Source organism: Panthera pardus, unplaced genomic scaffold (assembly GCF_024362965.1).
Source record: "Panthera pardus isolate Hobbes unplaced genomic scaffold, ASM2436296v1 HiC_scaffold_333, whole genome shotgun sequence".
Taxonomy (NCBI): domain Eukaryota; kingdom Metazoa; phylum Chordata; class Mammalia; order Carnivora; family Felidae; genus Panthera; species Panthera pardus.
In genome coordinates this window covers 34,745-53,714 of record NW_026526914.1, presented here as the reverse complement: position 1 = coordinate 53,714, position 18,970 = coordinate 34,745, and the positions used below count along the sequence as shown (strand labels likewise).

Here is an 18,970-nt window from a genome sequence, read left to right as displayed (position 1 = left end):
GAAGTGCGACGCTCCTTCATACTCTTCTCAAGATCGTGCATATCCCTGGGATATATGGGTACACACAGACAGACAGACAGACAGACACACACACACACACACACACACACACACACACGCACACGCACACACACACACACACACAGGACAGGTGAGAGTCTTATCTTGGCCCTGAGTAAGGTTGCTTGAATGTTTCCAAACGGAAAGTAGGATGGGAGGGTGTGATAAGCTGTGCCAAAGCTGACAAGGGGATCCAGAAGCCAGACAACATGTGGGATGGTGGTAGGAGGCCTGAGGGTGGGGTTCATGGTCCGGGAATGACAGTTGTCACCGTGCTATGTGATGAGCCAGCTTTGGTTGTCCCGCTTTGCTCATTCTTTTTGTCTAGCCCCCTTCCCACCTTCAGGCTCCCCAAAGGGGCAAAGCCTCTTTGACACGTTACTTCTTAAGACTCCCTGTCTCAGGCTGATGCCCTTTTGACCTGGGGTCACCTCCTGGGCCGCTGTGAGTCTCGGTGCCTCCATGCAGAAGAGAATTGTGCCCTGGACCCCATGACACACATTTCCGTGCCCACACCCTTGGCTGCTCACCTCTTTCCCTCTCAGTTCTCTCTCCTGGGGCCTCCTTCATCTTGAAATACGGCAGGGGGTTGGGCCAAAGATCCTCTATGATTATCTGGTAGGGGAGACAGGCCAGGCCTCAGGTAGCTATCCCACGCAGTGGGGGAACCCATGAAAATCACCTCCCTTCCTTGTTACAGGGCCCCACCTCAGCAATCCTGCTAGAGCCGGCAAAGCTGTGGTCAGAGAACCAGTTGAAGAAGTTGAGGCTGCTGTTGTCATGCCTGCGTCTGTAGGCCTCCTGTCTGTACCTTGGGTACCACTGGATGGGACTGGAATGAGACGCCCTATACCCTGCAGGAAGACGAGTATGTGAGAAGGCGCCAGAGAACTAATCACATTCAACCCTGCACCCACTGCCGCCCATGCAGTCAGTGGACACTTACCATCAAGGCCTAGGACATACTCCTTCGTAACGACTTCATTCTGGAAGTAGGAGTTCTTGCCAAAAAACAGCAGGATCTTCCGGCATTCCCTGGGAAACTTGTGTTCCTCCACCTGCCGTGGTACAGTGGGGCAGAAATGTGAAATCTTGTTCCAGGAGACCCGCCCTCCCCTGAGGAAGGAACACATCACTTCTCCCCACCACCTCCCCTCCCCACACAGCCAGCCACCCACACCACCTCCCACTCCCAGGCCGACCTTCAAATTGGTCATGTGGCGAAGCATGCTTTCATCGGGCTTACTAATCAGGGCTGACATCTGAGGGTGGTTCACAAACTGCCGCAGGTCAAAGAGCCTTCAGGTGCTGGGCGTGAGAGAGCTCGAACCAGAGAACCAGTGTGGACAGCATCCAGGCGTCCTCCCCCCGGGACTGGCGTCCTCCCCCAGGGTCTCAAGCCCTCCCCACAGGCTGCGTCCAGGCCCACGGGGTCTCAGGATCGCGCAGGGCTCTGCTAGACACGCACAGGAGGCTGTGCATGCCCAGACGCCCACAACCACGCCTAGCTTTGTGTGCTCGTGAGGACACTGAGGACGCTTACTTCCACACAGCCAGACAGCACACATCCGGTCTCGCGCCGACCAGTGGGCATTCACATCGCCTTCCCCGCAGCAAGATGCTTAGCGGGACCCAGAAACGTGCCCCCACGCGGCTTTGTGTGGGAAGAAGCCCTCGGTCATTTCCCCGACCTGGCCTGGACCTCCACCGCCACTCCCCACTCTCCCAGCGCTGTTTCCGTGCCAGGTGCGACGTAAAGCACACATGCCTCCCCCACCCCGGCACTGCCCTCCTCCCACACTCATTGCAGAGCCAGGACCACCGGATGGGATCACGTTTGCACGTTCCCGGCCACTGGAGCGTGGCTTAGCTCCAGTCCCTGTCCTGGGTTCCTCTAAATGGCACCTCCCTTTCCTTCCTCTTGCGCAAGCCCAGCCCCCTGTGGACCCTCCACCAGCAGCAGGAAGGATACAGCCTTGGCCCAGAAACCACGGATGCCCTGGATAAGGGCACCTCTCTGCTGCAGATGTCGCTGCCGCCTCTGCCACATCCTGAGTTTGAGTCGAGCGTGCTCCCGGCTGGCTTGTTTATTCACCGGCTGTAGCTCTATCTGAAGGGCCTCCAGAGCCTCCAGAGCCTCCAGTGGGGAAGGGCAAGGACGGAGGCCTGACTCTACCTGCTCCTTCTTAGCCTGCTTCACCTGCAGCTCCTGGGCTTCTTCCACCCATCGGCCTTCCTGCTCACTCGGCTTCTGTTCCTCCTCCACCCGCTCCTCCTTGTCCTCCTTGCCCTCCACCTCCTCCTCGCCCTGCTGCTGCTCCTCCAGCGCTTCCTTCTCCTGCTCCTCTTCCTCCTCGGTTTGCAATTCTGCTCTCCCTTTAATGGCTCGCACGCCTTCCCTTCCTCCTCCTGCTCCTCCTCCTGGTCCCCTTCCCCTGCCACTGCCGCCGCCAATGCCTCCACCGCCACCGCCGCGGCCGGCGCCGTGGCCGCCGCCGCGCCCGCTTGTATACCCTGCTGCTCCTGCTCCTCCCCTTTCATTTCCGCCAACTCCTCCTCCTTCCGCTCTTCCTCCTTCTGCTTGGGCTTCTGCTGCTCCTCCTCCTTCTAATCTTTTACTCCTGCTGCCTCTCCCCCTCTTCCTCCTCCTCCTCCTCCTCCTTCTGCTCTTCTGGTCCTGCTGCTCCCCCTCGCCCTTCAGGTCCTCCTCCTCGTGAACTTGGACCTTCTCCTTCCCCGGCTCCTGCTCCTCGTCCTCCTCCCCCTTCTTCCTCTGCTCATGCCCCTCTTCCCCAGGCGCGTCCTCTTCCGCGGCCGCCACCTCAACCTCCTCCTCCGCCAGGCCCCACAGCGCCTCCACCGCCACTATGTCATGCACCAGCGGCACCGATATCTCGCTGGGGCCGCCCACCTGCCTCTCGGGTCGGGCCTGGCCTTCCTGCACAGGCTGTTCGCTTGTGGCCTGCGAGCCTTCGGCCTGCGGCACCTCCGGCCCTGCCGGAGACCCAGTGTCCCCACGGGCCCTCGTCTCTCGACCGCCCCGTTCCCGGTCGAAGGCGGCATGGGGGCTCCGGGCATCCCCAGTGTTTCGGAAACACGAGTCGTGCAACATGCGGCCCCGGCCCGAGACACCAACTGTGGCTCCTACCGACGACGAAGCGGGAGGTGAAAGCACGGCCCCCCTCCCCAGACCCAGTGAGTGGAGCCCTGAGGGCAATGGCTGGCAACTCGCTCCCCCTTCCTCCCAGAGCCCAAAGGTCGAGGGGGCGCATGCGCATGCGCATGCGCATGCGCATGGTGCTGTACCCAGGATGCCTCGGCGGTGGCTATCGCTATGCCGATGCTGCCTCGGAGGCCTTTGTGGTGAGAGGTGTGCGCCTGCGGCTTTGAGGCTGAGGGAGCTCCAAGCCACGCCCAGGCCGCTTCACTGCCTTCAGGACCAATCATAGGGACGGTGGCGTGCGTGGCTTCGGCGGTCCCGCCCCTAGGTCACCCGGAAACTGGGGCGCGTCTGTTGCATAGGCAGGAAGGCTCTGGGCCCCGTGCAGTGCAACTCCTCCGGGGGGCTTGCAGCCGGCCCTCTGTGCGCTCTGGGTGCCCTGTTTGGCTTCTGGCCATGCGAAAGCGACCTTTGCATTCCACGCTGCGCTGGGCACGCGGCTATCTACACACACGGGTAAAGGGGGACCTCCCCGCTTTGCCCATTTACACCGCCACCTTTGTTCATTGTGCCCCTAGTCCGACAAATCCACTCAGCGGATCACCTTGGCTGTCCGGGAGACGCATGTCAGCTGTGCGCCTGCTGTCTGTGCACCCCGGTTTTCCATCTGCTCAGCCTCCTTTGCATACTCTCTACGTCCATCCTTGCTCCCAGAAGACATGTATGTCATGACAGCAGTCTAGCAGTGCACCGGCTAGGGAAGGTCGGTGACCAGAGGTGTGTGACGTGGAGAGGACGCCACACTAGGGGAGGCTGCGTATCATGCGCGCCGCTCTTGCCGTTTGTCCCCGTTGCCTGGAAAGTGACACACTGGCAAGCACACACCCCCCTCTCATGATGGGCTGCCCATTGCTCCCGTGTGTGGCAGTGCACAGGAAAGACCCGTGACCGTGGGCCCTGGGATTCCTGGAGCTTGTGTCTGTCCCACAGACAGCGGTCCCCTTCCTCCCACAATGCTTGGCCATCTTCTCACAGGGACCCTCCCCAGGCCTTCGTTGGCCGTATGTCTGTTCATCCTGGTCCCATTTCCTTTACCACTCACTTAGGCGGCAGGCTGCCATGAGCGTGGGCGCTGGCTCAAAACACTGTCCCCCTGTGCCACAGGCAGCGTGATTTCAAGGGTCTCCGAGAGGTATCGGGGGGTTGGGGGATGCAGTGTTGGGACCCAAGTGAGGGACACGCCCCAGGGTCTACATGAAGCCACATGACCACTTTGGGGAAGCAATAAGCTGCAGACGGTGTGCAGTGAGGGCGATGATGTGGTCTCCCTCCCTGTCAGGGCAGTGGTGATGTGGACTCCCTGCCGGTCTATGTCAGACAGCATAAGCTACACACACACACACCACACAGAGCCACTGCAGGATTGGAGGCTCGAGATGCATTGCCTGGCCAGGCACCACACTCATGCATTGCCTTTTCCCTTTGGTGGAATGCAGTGTTCCCCTACCTCTTTATGGGACCAGGAGGCTGCCAGGCAGGCGGGGGATTCTAGGATTTCCAAATTCGTGTGCCGGGCCCTCTGGCCAACATGTTGCTTCCGTGACACAGAAGAGGTTCCTCCAGACTCGCTGGGCTATGTCAGGATACGAACGGGGTACAGAAATGCTCCAGGGTGGCTGTGATATATGAGGCAGCACACCACCGCTTCAGGTGACAGCAATGCATAGAAACGCAGGTGGATGGGGGGAGGCTGAACAGGTGGTAGGGGGCTGAGAGGGGGTGGCCAGTGTGACCGACAGAGAGGCAAACTCTTACCCAGAAAGGGAGAGGAACAGGTCCAGTGGTGAGCCCTCAAGCTGCCCTCAGCAGAGGACGTAGCGGGTGGGCAAGACAGGAAAGCAGGCCCAGACCCTGGTGCACCTGACCTATGCAACTCACTCCCTCCAGAGAAATGGGGCCTGTCAAACTCCCACGCATCGCCGGGAGACCCCGTGGCAGGAACGTGGGAACAAATCTGGGTCCCAGGTGCAGGGACTGTCTGGGACAAGCAGGCAATGCCTTTCAGTTTGAACAACACCTACCACAGTATTGGGGTCCTGGGGCCGGGCCCCAACTTCGCAAGGGACTCTAGACCAGCCAGGCCTGTCTCTGCAGGGTCATCCAGGAGGATGTTCACCGAGACACATACCCTGGCTGGGACCACAAGGCCTTGCGATGATCCCCAAGGCCGCTCCAGGAGCAGGGCCAGGCTTACTCATGCTCTCTGCTGCCTCCCTCCACTAACGCCCACTTCCTTGCAGGGAACTTTGGTCCTCCTCCACTGCGCCATGGGTGGCCCAACCCCAACTTGCCCCTGGCCAAGGCAACACAGGACGAGCGGACCCAGGCAAAGTCCGGGCTTTCCTCCCGTCATGAAAGGTGATCAGCTAGCTCCGTGTCGATCCCAGGCGCGAAGGGATTGCACTCGCTGCACTTTGGCACGGGAGCCCCCCCTTACTCACCAAGTCAGGAAAGCCCCCAGTCTCTTTCCTTCGCTTGCCAACGGCCTACACACACTCACTCAGGCACAAAGATGCACGGCCACGCGGCACGTGGACACAGACACGTGCACGCTGCCAGCACAAACGCTAGGTCTCAGGCAAAAGTACTCACAGGCGCCAGCCACAATACATTCACAGACACACTCTAGTGGACCTGTGCACTCACTCATGCCCTCTGCCACATCCCACTCACGAGGCTAGCTCCTCCTCACGACTCACACTTGCTTTCCCCCCTCACACAGCACGTGCATTTGTCCTGGGGCCCAACCTGGCTGAAAACTAGGGCAGATTCAGGACCTCCATTGGGTCACGGAAGCTTGCATTGAGATGCCAAGGAAAGAGAGCCACAACTGATACCAACCTTCCAGTACCAATGGCACCGGAACATGGCATGTGGAGAAACACCAGCTACGACTAGGTTCCCTGGCTCCTCGGCTCCTGCCCTTTCTTCAGACCCTCTCAACACTGGGCAGTCCCTTGGGTTTCAGTACCTCCCAGCTGGCTGCAACCTACAGGGCAAGGGCCAAGGGACTGACCTTTCTCAGTTCACATGTATACCCAGCTTGTGTGGGCTGCCTGGAGGCAGTCACGGCTTAGGAGGTCTGGATGTGCTCTGACCCCTGGTACTTGTGCGTTCCTTTGTGTGTTCCCCTGCAGCCCTGTGCCATCAGCAGCCTACTCCGTCCATATGGACACGCACAGCTCACGGAAACCCAGATGCACTGATACTGTGCAAGGACAGCACAGAGACAGAGAAAGAGAGATGGAGGTGCGGGAGGGAGGAAGCGTTCCCTCAAGAAAATGATCACAGGGACTCAGAGACAGACAGAGGCCAGAGGGACATGGAAGGAGGCCGAAGAAGGAGAGTAAGTCACCACTAGAGACAGCCACAGAGGGGGAGTGTGTGTGTGTGTGCCCGTGCCCGTGCGTGTGCGTGTGAGTGCGTATGAATGAGTGAAATTGTCTGGGACTGAGACAGGGGTGTTGCCACGATTCCTGGACTCTCGAACGCCCTCTTCCAGCAGAATGGAGGCCCGGTATTGTCAGGAATCTCAGCGTTTTCCGGAACAGGACTCCCTTGCTTTGGGGCCCTAGCCCATCCTCAGGCTAGGGCCATAGAGCAGAAGGAGTGGGAACTTGAGGCATGAGGCTCCAGACTAGGCCCAGCAGGTGGAGTGTCAAGGCCCAAGGTTTTTAAATGCCTGCTGCCTCCTTCTGGAGCCCACCAGCATTTGGGAAGCACGCCCACGGCCCCGTGGCCCTTCGGACACTGAAGTGGCTGTGGCTGTGGCTGTGGCTGTGGCTGTGGCTGCGGTGGAGGTGGGGGAGAGGCAGAGGCAGAGGCAGTGAACTTTTTGACCATGGGTCCTTGGGGTGAAGGCGCTCCAGGCCAGACCCAGACAGTTGGCTGCTGTTCAGGAACAATCAGCTGGAGGGCAGTGGGCGTGGCTCCAGCATTTGAGCCCCTGCCTCCCCTCCCAGGTCTGGAGCAGGTTCTCTGCCTCCCCCTCCAGGGTGACCTCCCTGTTTGGTACATGCCCTTTTCCGCTTTGTCACCGACCACAACTTTCCTGTGGGATGTCTCATATCGGAGAACTGGTGCTACAGATCTCACCTCTTTGGGGAGGAGCCCGGATGGCAGACAGCATGGAAGCTTCTTAAGTGTCTCGCGTGCATGAGATACAGCCAGACCAACACTAAACCATCCTACCCACCCAGGAAACTGACTGGAGGATTAGCACAGCAATCTGCATATCCTGAACCACCGAATTCAGCAGGTACGTGGCATGCAGAAGTGAACTTGGAGAGCGAGGAGGCATGGGAAGGGAGGTGCTTTTGTGCGCGGAGAGGCGAAGGAGACTGGGCAGGTGGAAATTTTACTAACTTTCTTTAATACTCTTCTACATGATTCTTTCCTTTTGTGTCTATATTCACAGATTCTATTTTACTCCCATCTTCTCCTTTTAGTCTACTTCAGTGTATTGGTTTTTCAAATTCTCACAACATTTCCCTTTTTAATATTTTTTATTAGTATTTTCTAAATTTTTCTCCACTCCCACGTTTTTTTCTCTCCTGTGTCAAAACCACTTTCAACACCCAGGTGAAACATGCCTAGAATCTAGCATCATTCATTCCATTATTCACATGTGTGTTTTTAAGTTTTTACTTTTAACATTTTATAATTTGAATATTTCATTGAATTTTCTACCTCATGAGTTCCTTTTCTCCATTCAAAATGACAAAGGGAAGGAATTCACCCAGAAAGAAAGAGCCTGAAGAAACGAGAGCCAGGGATTCAACCAACACAGACACAAGCAAGATGTCTGAAGCAGCATTTAGAAGCACGATTATGAGAATACTAGCTGCAGTCCAATGTAGATTAGAGTCCCTTTGTGCAGAGAAAAAATGCAGTAAAAACTGGCCAGAATGAAATTAAAAATGATATAACTGAGCTGCAATGACGGATGGATGCAGCGGTGTCAAGGATGGATGAGACAGAACAGAGAATCAGCGATTCAGAGGACCAACTTATGGAGACTATGGAAGCAGCAAAATCGAGGGAGATTAAGGAAAAGAGCACGATTGAAGAATTGGAGAAATCAGTGACTCATGCAGAACGAAAAACAACATCAGAATCATAGGGGTCCCGAAGAGGAAGAGAGAGAAAAAGGGGTAGAAAGGTTATGTGAGCAAATCATAGTGGGAAATTTTGCTAACCTGGGGAAAGACACACCATCAAAATCCAGGAAGCACCGAGGACCCCATCAGATTCAACAAAAACTGACCCTCAGCAAGGCATATCATATTCAAACTCACAAAGTACTCAGGCAAAGAGAATCATCAAGGCAGCAAGGGAAACAAGTCCCTAAACTACAAGAGAAGACAGATCAGGTTTGCAGCAGACCTATCCAGAGAAACTTGGCAGGCCTGAAAGGAGTGGTAGGATACGTTCAAAGTGCTGAATTAGAAACATCCACAGTGAAGAATTCTTTATGCAGCAAGGCCATCATTCAAAATAGAAACAGAGGAAAAAGGTTCCCAGATACACAAAATTTAAAGGAGTTTGTGACCGCTAAATCACACCTGCATGCAATTTTAAGGGGGGACACTCAGAGGGAAATTGATATCTATCTATCTATCTATCTATCTAACTATCTATCTATCTATCTATCTATCTTTATAATTATATTTATATATACAAATAGATATAGAATTATATATATAGATGTATATAGACATATACATATCGATATAGATATAGATATATAGATACAGTTAATACAATACATATACATATACATACATACACATACACATACACATATACATACACATACACATATACATATAGATGGAGATGGAGACGTAGATACAGATATAAAGATATATAGATATGTTTTCCTCCAACTCTTCAAACAAGATAATGGCCATAAAATCGTGTCTTTCAGTACTACTTTAAACGTCAGTGGACTGAATGCTCCAATCAAAAAACATAGGGGAACAGAATGGATGAGAAAACAAGTTCCATCGATATGCTGTTTACCAGAGACCCACTTTAGATGTGAAAACAACTTCAGAGTGAAAAGAAGGGGATGGAGAATCATCTGTCATGCTACCCGTCAACAAAACAAAGCCAAAGTAGCCATACTTCTATCAGACAATCTAGACTTTAATTTAAGACTGTGTCAAGTGGTACACAAGGCCATGATGTCATAATTCAGGGGTCTATCCACCAAGAAGACCTAGCAAATGGATACATTTATGTGGCGTATTTGAGAGCAACCAAATATACAAACCAATTAAACGCAAACATAAGGAACCTCATTCTTAGTAATGCCATCATAGGAGGAGACTTCTATGCACTCACTCACTGCAATAGACAGATCATGTAAACGAAAAATCAACAAGCAAACGGGGGCTTTGAATGACACACTGGACAAGATGGGCTTCACAGATATGTTCAGAACATTTCATAATAAAGCAGCAGAATATACATTCTTCTCCGGTGCTCACGGAATATTCTCCTCTATAGATCATATGCTGGGGAAAACAGTCATCCCTAAGGAAGTTCAAAGAGATCGAGGTCACACCGTGCATATTTTCAGACCACAACACTAAGAGACTCGAAATCAACTACAAGAAACAATTTGGAAAGGTAACAAATACTGGGAGACTGAAGAACATCCTACTAAAGATTGAACGGGCTAAGCAAGGGTTGAAAGAGAATATAAAAAGTATACGGAAGTCAATGAAAATGTATATGGAAGTCAGTGATAACACCACAACCCAAAACCTCTGGGACGCACCAGGGTCGGTTATAAGAGGACCTATCTAGCAAGTCAGGTCTTGCTAAAGAAGAAAGAAAGATCTCAGAGACACAACCTCACCTTACGCCTTAAGAGGCTGTAAAAAGAACACCATACGAAACCCAAAACATTCAGGAGACAGAAAATAACAATGATTAACGGAAATTAATGCTATTGAAACCAAAAATCAAACAAAACAAAAACAAAAACAACCTCAAACAAACAAACAAAGAAACAAACCAAAATAGGAGAACAGATCAATGAGCCCAGAAGCTGCTTCTTTGAAGGAATTACCAAAATTGATAAGCCAGTCATCAGTTTGATGAAAAGGAAAAAGGAAAGGGCCCAAATAAAGAAACGCAAGAATGAAAGAGGAGACATCACAACCAACACAGCAGAAAGGCAAACAATAAGAAGAGAATATTAGGAGCCATTATTTGCCAATACAATGGGCAATCTGGAAGAAATGGACAAATTCCTAGAAATGTATACACTACCAAAGCTGAAAGAGGAAGAAAAGGAAAATTTGAACAGACCCATCGCCAGTAAAGAAATCAAATTAGTAATCAAAAACCTGCCGGAGGAAGAAGACTGCAGGGCCAGATGGCTTTCCAGGGGAGTGCCAGCAAACATTTAAGGAAGAGTTAACACTTATTCTCTTGAAGCTGTTCTCACAATAGAAATGGAAGGAAAACTTCCAAACTCTTTCTATGAAGCCAGCGTTACCTTGATTCCAAAACCGGAAAGAGACCCCACTGAAAAGGAGAACTATAGGCCAATTTCCCTGATGCACATGGATGCAAAACTCCTCAACAAGGTATTAGACACTCGGATCCAACAATACATGAAAATGTTATTCACCACGACCCAGTGGGATTTGTACCTGGGACGCAGGGCTGGTTCAACATCTGCAAAACAATTAACGTGATTCCTCACATCAATAAAAGAAAGGACGAGAACCACAGGATCCTCTCAATCGATGCAGACAGAGTGATGGACAAAATACAGCATCCTTTCCTGGTAAAACCCCTCAAGAAAGTAGGGATAGAAGGAGCACACATCGAGATCATAAAGCCATGTATGAACGACCCAACGTGAATATCATCTCAAGGAGCAAAAGCTCTCAGCTCAAGTCACGAACGAGACAGGAATGTCCACCGCCTCCACTGTTATTCAACACAGTATTGGAAGTCTTAGCCTCGGGCCTCTTCATCCTTCTGCTCCCCCTCTGCAGCTACTGCTCTTCCAGCCCTGGCTCTACCTTTCCTCCTCCTCCTCTTCTTCCCTCTGCTCACGTCCTCCTCAATTTCCTCCCCAGCTACTACTGCTCTTCGACTCGTGCTCCTCCTCTTGCTCGTCCTGGACTTCCTCCTCCTCCACTTCTTCCCTCGCCTGCACCCGATCATTCACTCGTCTTCCTCCTCCTGTAACTCCTCCCAGTCCTCTTCCTCCATCTGATCCTCCTCGTCCTTCACCTCTTCCTCCTCCTCCTCCAACTCTTCCTCCTAGGACTCTTCCTCCTTCTCCAGGTCCTCTCCTGCTACTGCCCTTCCTGCCCTACCTCTGACCTTTCACCTCTTCTTCCCTCTGCTCTCGTCCTAGTCGACTCCGTCCTCCAGCTGCTCCTGCTCCTCTGGCCCGTAATCCTCCTCTTCCTGGTGCTGGACATCATCCTCTTCCATTTGTCCTTCTCCTGCACCCAGTCATTCACTGCTCCTTCTCCTCCTCCTCTTCTTCTAACCCCACCCAATCCTCTTCCTCCAACTCCTCCTGCTCCTCCTCTCCCTCCACCTCTTCCTCCTCGGGCTCTTCCTCCTTCTGCTCCTACACTTCTACTCATGCTCTGGAACCCTGGCTCTATCTTTTCTCCCCACCCTCTTCCCTCTGCTCTCGTCCTCCTCAACATCCTCCCCCAGCTGCTCCTGCTCCTTTGGCTCGTGCTCCTCCTCATCCTGGACATCCTCCTCCTCCACTTGTTCCCTCTCCTGCACCCAATCATTCACCCTTCTCTTCCAGCTCTAACTCCTCCCAATCCTCTTCCTCCAACTCCTCCTCATCCTCCTACTCCTCCTCGTCCTCTTCCTCCTCCAATGCTTCCTCTGGACATCCTTCTATTCTCCAGGCACATCTTTGTCCCTTAAGACTACCACAATCTCCTCTAAGGACGGGAGCAATAGATCTCGCACTGCCCCCAAGTCATCCGCAATGAGCACCGGACCCTGCGGATGGGCTCTCACAGGCCTTTGTGTCCCTGCAAAAGGAGCCTGGCAACCTCCCAGGCCTCCCGGGGAGACTCGGTAGTGGGAACCTGGGAGCAGCGACGGGATCCCCGGTGCAGCGACACCCAAGGGATGGTCATATCGTGCTCTGTCTTTTCAACAACACCTACAGCAGTATCGGACCTAGAGGCCGGGACCCAACGGGCCTCCCACGCGACCCCTGACCAGCCAGCCTTGTGTCGGCAGCGCCATCCAGGAGGAAGCTCACCGACACGTATGCCAGGCCTGGGACCCCAAGGCGCTTCGATCACCCCCTAGGCGGATAAGGTCAGGCCTAGGTTACTGCATGGGACCTGATGCATCCGTACAGTCGTCCCCAGTTCCTTGTAGGACAGGTCGGACATCCTCCACTGGGCCATGGGGTCTCCATGCTGTCAGCTGGCAGCAGCCAACACATGACCAGCGGTACTGGGACACCGTCAAGCCTTTCCTCTCATGCTGGACGGTGGCCGTGTGTTTACCGAAAGCCCTGTATGGGGGCCACGGGCTGCGGGGAAGGCAGGTAGGTGGGTGGCCAGGCACAGACGAGACCACCCGCTGTGATCCCGCAGGGTCACTGGGACTTCACTTCCATCTGGCCCACACGCAAATTCTAGGGATGGGGCTTTGGGGGCAGTGCGGAAGCCTTGCAGCTTCAGCGTCAAGGAGCTGGGCACACACACCTGTGGGCACAGCCGGCAGCAGACTGGGACCAGTGTTCCTCCCTAGGCCCCTTTGACCGTCCACCACCTGAGAAGAATACTGGAGGGGCTGTACGGCTTTAGCCTCCCCAAAGCGCACACACAGTGGGCCATGTGCTGCCCACTGTGGTTTGGGGCAGGGCGGGGGGAGCCCGGTCAGAATCCTGACCACAATGTCCACAGCATCCTCTGTCGACATGCAACCGCTGAGACACTGAGAAAGGAACCCAGTTCCCCATTTACATGAGGCCAGGAGTCGACAAAGCCTGAGGCTAATCAGGGTCACCCGCACAGGGACTGAGAGGCGCATTCTGGCACCACTTACATGCAAGGGGAACACAGTTCTGGGACACACCTTGACATGTCCCCAGCCCAGCTGCAGCGACAGTGGTGATCTTGTGCTGCGGGGAGAGGTGTTGCTGGCAAGGAACTGTCCCCTCAGAGAGGAGCTGGCAGGCTGCTCACCTGCCCATCCACACATGGATCACGCACACCACCCTGCTATGGCACCCCTGGGGGACTCAAGTCACCTGAGGTCTAGGGTCCCAGCTCCTCCCTTTCCCTGGGCCTGGTGCACAGGAAGCAGAGAGGAGAGCCCCAAGGAAGAGCTGACTGGCGACAAAACATGGCTCGTCTGCCAAGAGCAGAGATTTTTGCTAGACGGCTCCCTCCAGGGAAATACCTACGCCCTCTGCACACCACGTAGCCTGACAGGTTGGGTTCCCTAGCTACCCTGTGCACAAAGCCTGGGCACACCATGTAGCCCCTACGTATTTGCTACTGTCGGCCCACCAGAGCCACTCACACACACACACACACACACACACACACACACACACACACTCACTCCCACATAGACACACACTAACACACACACAAGCACACTTACTCACTAGTGGTCCACTGGCCACTGGACACAGGCTGTCCTCCCCTCGGCCCCCCTCTTGACCTTGCACCAATCTCCCTTTTGCATCCTGACTTGAGCCCCCTGGCACAGCAACGATTGCACCCATCCCAGCGATTACCATCAGGACTCAGGAGGGAAGGGACTGCACTCTTGTATTCTGGCACCTGACCGTCCCACATAAGCACCTCATTCACACAGACCGCTGTGTCTCTCCTTGTCTCTCCAGTGGCCTAACCACCCACTCCTGCACACACAGAGACACACGGCTACGCAATCGCACGAACATATGCACGCTCACACTGCCGGCACCACCACGGATCTCAGGCCCAGTTTGCCACAGACGCCCACACACACTCGCACGAACTCACGCTGGATCTCTGCCCTCGTGCGTACTCTCTCCATGAATTCCCACTCATAAGCCTCGCTGCTGCCCACAACCCACACCTGCCCCTCCCCCTCACACATCTCCCATCCTGAGCCACTGTCTGAGGACAGGGCTCGGGGTCAAAGGAGCCCCGGGTGTGGGAGGCAGCAGCAAGGTATACTGCCATCGACTATGAGAAGGCTGCCTGCTCCTGAGTTGTCCGGGGACATGTGGTCTTAGCTCTGATCCTGACTGGAGGCTTTGCTGACTGGATTCTATCTCACCAAGGACACAACACCCCTCTGGGAGCAAGGGTCCTGGATGAAACCCCCCCGAGTCCTGGCCACACTGTACCACGACCCAATGGACCAATTTGGTCCCACTGTGCAATCCCCTTCCCTGCCTTTCGGCTCTGGCCTATACAATAAATCTCCAAATAACAGGTCTGTCTCTTCCTCCTCCTCCTTCCAGGCTCTTCCTGCCCAAGAAGGCAGGCCTCTGTGCACATGGCAACACCGGCCCCACCCCAGTACTGCACCTCTCCTGCACACACAGAATCACCCGGGCAGCGGCTAGGACAGTCACACTCAGGTCCCGTTCTCGTCGAGCCTCCTTGCGTCCCCCATAAACACACACAAACACATACACAAAAACAGAAGGGTTTTTAGCTTCCTGTATGTGTCCACATAAACATCGTGGAACCTCTTCAAGGCTGCCACACGTTATCTCTTCCTCAATTCTCTCCGGGGCACGTAGAAGACAGGAGACTCATCCACCCATCTCTTCCAGCACTGGTAGCGTCCTCCTTTGTTTCTGCATGGGCAAAGATAGAAGCTCTGCGCCATTCACGCCCACACAGATGCAGAGCCCCTGACGCATGTGGGCACACGCAGACACATTTGCGTACACGCGCACACACGCACCCCCACGCAACAGACACCAAGAATGATACGGGATATTTGCAGATACATCCCAGATGGTGTCACTCTTGTGCCTCGCCCTTTTGCGATCCCCCTTGCTTTCTCACCCAGGGATTCATTTCCAGCCCCCAATGGCCTTGGACCAGTTCTAAGAATGGCTGTCGGGTTGCGGGAGGACATGGCGTGGTGGGGCACATGGAAGGAAGTGCGAGATTCTCACCACAGTGGCGCCTGGGGACACGGCAGCTCCTGACCCAAAGACTGGCAGGCAAATCCAGACTGAAGGAGCAGGGGGAAGCCCGGGACAGGGCGGACATCCACGGGGAGCATTTGTGGTGAAGCACTGCTCCTCCCCAGTTGCTCTCCAAAGCCCCAGCCCACAGCACAACTGCATTTGGTTTGCAGGCTTCGACCCTCTGTGTGTTTGCAGCTGAGTCTCTGCAGGTCCCCTGTCATCCTCCCACCCTCTCCCCATGCTACCTGTGTCCCTGTGTCGGCGGACCTTCCATTTCCAAGCCAATGTGTGGCCCACGTTCCCTTGCCCATACAACACGCAGGTCAACACACCGCATACTGGGGTCCTCACCGACACGTGAGCACGTCAGATCACTGTCTTCTGGTCCCTTCCTCCCTCAGGTAGTACTGCAGGGGATTGGGCCACAGGTCCTCGATGATGATCTGGAAGAGGACACAGGCCGGCGCCACATTGGGCATAGCCCACTCTCCTCTCTGACCGGGGGCCACCCACATCCCCACTGCTGACGAAGGCCTCAGGGGCCCCACCTCGGCAATCCTGTTCGCCCCTGGGCAGCTGTGCTCACACAGCCAGTTGAACAAGTTAAGGCTGGTGGGGTCATGCCTGCGACTGGGAGCTCCACGTTCATAATCCCAGAACCACTGGACTGGAGTGGAACGCGATATCCTGTAGCCTGCAGGAAGAGAGGATTTGAGGAGAAAGCTGATGGCCTCCTCCCCACCCACCTGCCCCTCCCCCTCCCCCTCCCTCCTGCCCCTGATTCATGCTCCTCATCCCCCTGCCCCGCACCATCATGGGACCCACACCCTACCAGCAAAGCTCAGCTGATACTCCTTAATGATCACTGGGTTCCGGAAGTACGGGTTGGCCCCAAAGAAAAACATCACTCTGCAGCGGTACTTGGGATGGCCCACTTCTTCCACCTGCCGTGAGCAATGGGACAGGAGGGGGCAAGTGTCCTCCCTCGGGGTCCTGAGCTACTTGCCTGGCTGTGAGGGTGAGCACCTTTGCCTCACCTTCTCCTGCCCAAATCCCACACCCGACGGGACGGCCCCCAGCCACAGCCTCCCCGGTCTCACCTCCAAGTCGACCACGTAGCTGAGCACGTCTTTGTCCTGGGCACCGATCATGGCCGACAACTGGGGGTGATTCAGAATCTGTGCTGTGTCAAGGAGCTGTGCCTTCAGATGCTGTGGAAACAGACACAGCCCCCCTCCAACCCTCCCAGGCTAAGAGCAAGGGACTAGATCACGGCATGTGCAGAAAGACCAGGAAACACTAGTCCCCACACTCCTCAGCCTCTGCAGATGCATCAGACCCCATCCACACTGGGCAGTCCGTTGGCTTCCTGTACCTGCCACGCTGTCTGCACACAGCAGGGAGAGACTCCACTGCCTGCACGCCTCACAGTTCCTTCCTATATCTGACCTGTGTGGGCTGCCAGCAGCCCATCATAGCTTGTGATGTCGGCATGTGCTCTGACCCCTCCTCACGGCTGGGTTTCTTGGCATATTCCCGTGAAGACCTATGTTGTCACCAGCCTCCTGAGTCCAGATGGAATAACATGGCTTACAGGAACCCGACTGCACACTTACGCTGCAAGCAGAGGGTGTGGGAGGGAGAAAGAGATCGAGAAGCACGGACGAGGAGGGCCGAGGAGGGAAAAGGATTAGACACAGTGACACAGCCAGTCCGGAGAGAAAGACATGGGTGGGACCGAGCCGGAGCCTGAGGACAGAGAGGGAAGCAGGGGTGGAGATACCAGAAGAGAATCCTCTGTGTGTGTGTGTGTGTGTGTGTGTGTGTGTGTGTGTGTGTGTGTGTCAGGGTCTGAGGAGGCAGCTTGTACCCCATTCGGAGTGGGTCTCAGTCGTCCTACTGTCTGGCAAAGGGGCGTGGCGTGGTTCCACTAAAGGTCATGAGTGTGTGTCTGAAATGCTCTCTTTTGAAGGAACTGCTAGGAAACGTGCACAGCCTGTGAATGTGAAGGTGGGTGTGCGGCCTGCGTAACTCTCCCATTTTGCAGCGAAATGTTTCCTTGCCTTATCTGCTCTGAGTGAAGGCTGCTTTGTGCTACCCTAGCTCTGGTAGCATGGGGACACATGGCTCGTGTCTGCAAGTAATATTTGAGACCAGCCTGCAGGCCAACGTTGGCGGAGACCTAGAGGAAACAGACCCAGTCACCAAGTCCCCCCATCCCCAACAACCGCCCCTGTCCAAGGCCTTACACTGGATCCCAGACCACACCAACCCAGGGCCAGGGACCATTCCCCAGCTCTCCTCTCTGGGGGCCATCGCCCTGAGGCACCCTGCTCTCAGTGCCCAGCCCTCCTGCACAACAGCCCCCGCCATCACCCACCAGCACAAGGAAGGATACCGCCTGGGCCCAGAAGCCAGGGATGTGCTTGATGATGGCCCTTCTGTGATCCAGGTAAGAAATCTGCCTCCGAAGAATCCTGCGCTTCAGCCGCCATAAGGCCCTGGAATCCTGGGCATTCCCAGCGCTGATCTCCAGCTGAAGACGCTCCAGTGCTGCCAGCGGGTCCTGGGCTGAGGCAGGACGCAGCGCTGGCTCTTGCTGCTGCAGCGGCTGTGAGAGCTGGGGCCCCTCCTCCGCCTCTGCATCTGCCTCGCGCTTCTCCTCTTGCTCCTGAAACTCCTCCTGCTGCTGTCTCTCAACTTCCACCTCCTCCTCCTCCTCGTGCATGTCCTCTGCTTCTGGCTTGGCTTCCTCAGAATTCTCCTCTCCAGCCACCTCATCCTTGGTCGCCTCGCCGTCCTCTTCCTCCTCCCCGATCACCACCTCAGCCGCCACCATTCCGTCATCCAATATCAGCACCAATTCCTCCGCTGGGCTTGCCACCTGTATCTCACACCCGGCCTGGGTTTCCTGCACAGGATGGGCGCTTGCCGCCCCTGAACCTGGGGACTGCGGCCAGCCCACGCCCTCCAGCGCCCCTGCATTCCCGCGGGGCCGGGACTCTCCACCTTTCGCATCCGGGACGATCAGGGCCCAGGGTCGGCGGGAATCTCCGCTTTGTCCGGACCGCGACACGCTGGCCATGACGCTCGGCCCCGGCCCCAGTGTAGCTAGGGCAGCCTCAGGACAAGGACAGGAAACGGCAGCAGGTGGGGGGAGCCTTGGCCGCAAGACCATTAGCTCCCTGAAGCCTCCCGCCGCAGCCCGCCAAAGTTGAGCGCAGGCGCACAGGCTCTGGGATTTGAGGACTCCGCATTGGCTGTGGCTGCTGTGGAGGAGGGGCCGAGACAGAGGCAGTGAAGAGTGTGCGCATGCGGCCTGGGGGCGAAGTGGTTCCAGGGCAGGTCAGGCCAGCTGGCCAGGTTCGGGGAGCAATCAGTTGCAAGACAGCAAGACAGGGTGCTGGCCGCCAGCAAGCGCGCGCCAATGGCCGGTCCAGGCTCTGGAGCGAGTGCCAAGGTGCCAGCGTGGCCCCCGTTTGCCGCATGTCCTCTTCAGCGCTGTCACCTTCCAGCCT

At 55.4% G+C, this 18,970-nt stretch overlaps 2 protein-coding genes across 2 annotated transcripts; both read right to left on the bottom strand.

The window, feature by feature from the left end:
* Window positions 1–624: 624 nt before the first annotated feature.
* Window positions 625–3,172, bottom strand: LOC128774527 (testis-specific Y-encoded protein 3-like; the record flags this gene model as incomplete). Its single annotated transcript, XM_053893593.1, has 6 exons — window positions 2,990–3,172; window positions 2,033–2,191; window positions 1,263–1,340; window positions 1,007–1,118; window positions 769–914; window positions 625–675 (listed from the first exon to the last, which is right to left on the bottom strand). Coding segments are annotated over exons 1-6 (729 nt in total), but the record flags the coding sequence as incomplete, so codon positions are not given.
* Window positions 3,173–15,823: 12,651 nt separating this feature from the next.
* On the bottom strand, window positions 15,824–18,537 carry LOC128774575 (testis-specific Y-encoded protein 1-like). The gene is made up of 5 exons (XM_053893641.1): window positions 17,851–18,537; window positions 16,553–16,630; window positions 16,285–16,396; window positions 16,001–16,146; window positions 15,824–15,895 (listed from the first exon to the last, which is right to left on the bottom strand). Exons 1-5 carry the CDS (start codon window positions 18,535–18,537, stop codon window positions 15,824–15,826), a joined length of 1,095 nt encoding a protein of 364 aa, XP_053749616.1.
* Window positions 18,538–18,970: the final 433 nt, after the last annotated feature.

Bases quoted from the DNA above. Each gene is read 5' to 3' on its own strand.
- LOC128774575 (XM_053893641.1), bottom strand. From the start codon at position 18,537: ATGGCCAGCGTGTCGCGGTCCGGACAAAGCGGAGATTCCCGCCGACCC. The intron at 16,631-17,850 runs GTATCCTTCCTT...GACACAGCACAG, and splicing joins CTGGCTTCTGGGCCCAGGCG to ATTCTGAATCACCCCCAGTT. The intron at 15,896-16,000 runs GTGGGGCCCCTG...GTCCTCTTCCAG, and splicing joins GGGCGAACAGGATTGCCGAG to ATCATCATCGAGGACCTGTG.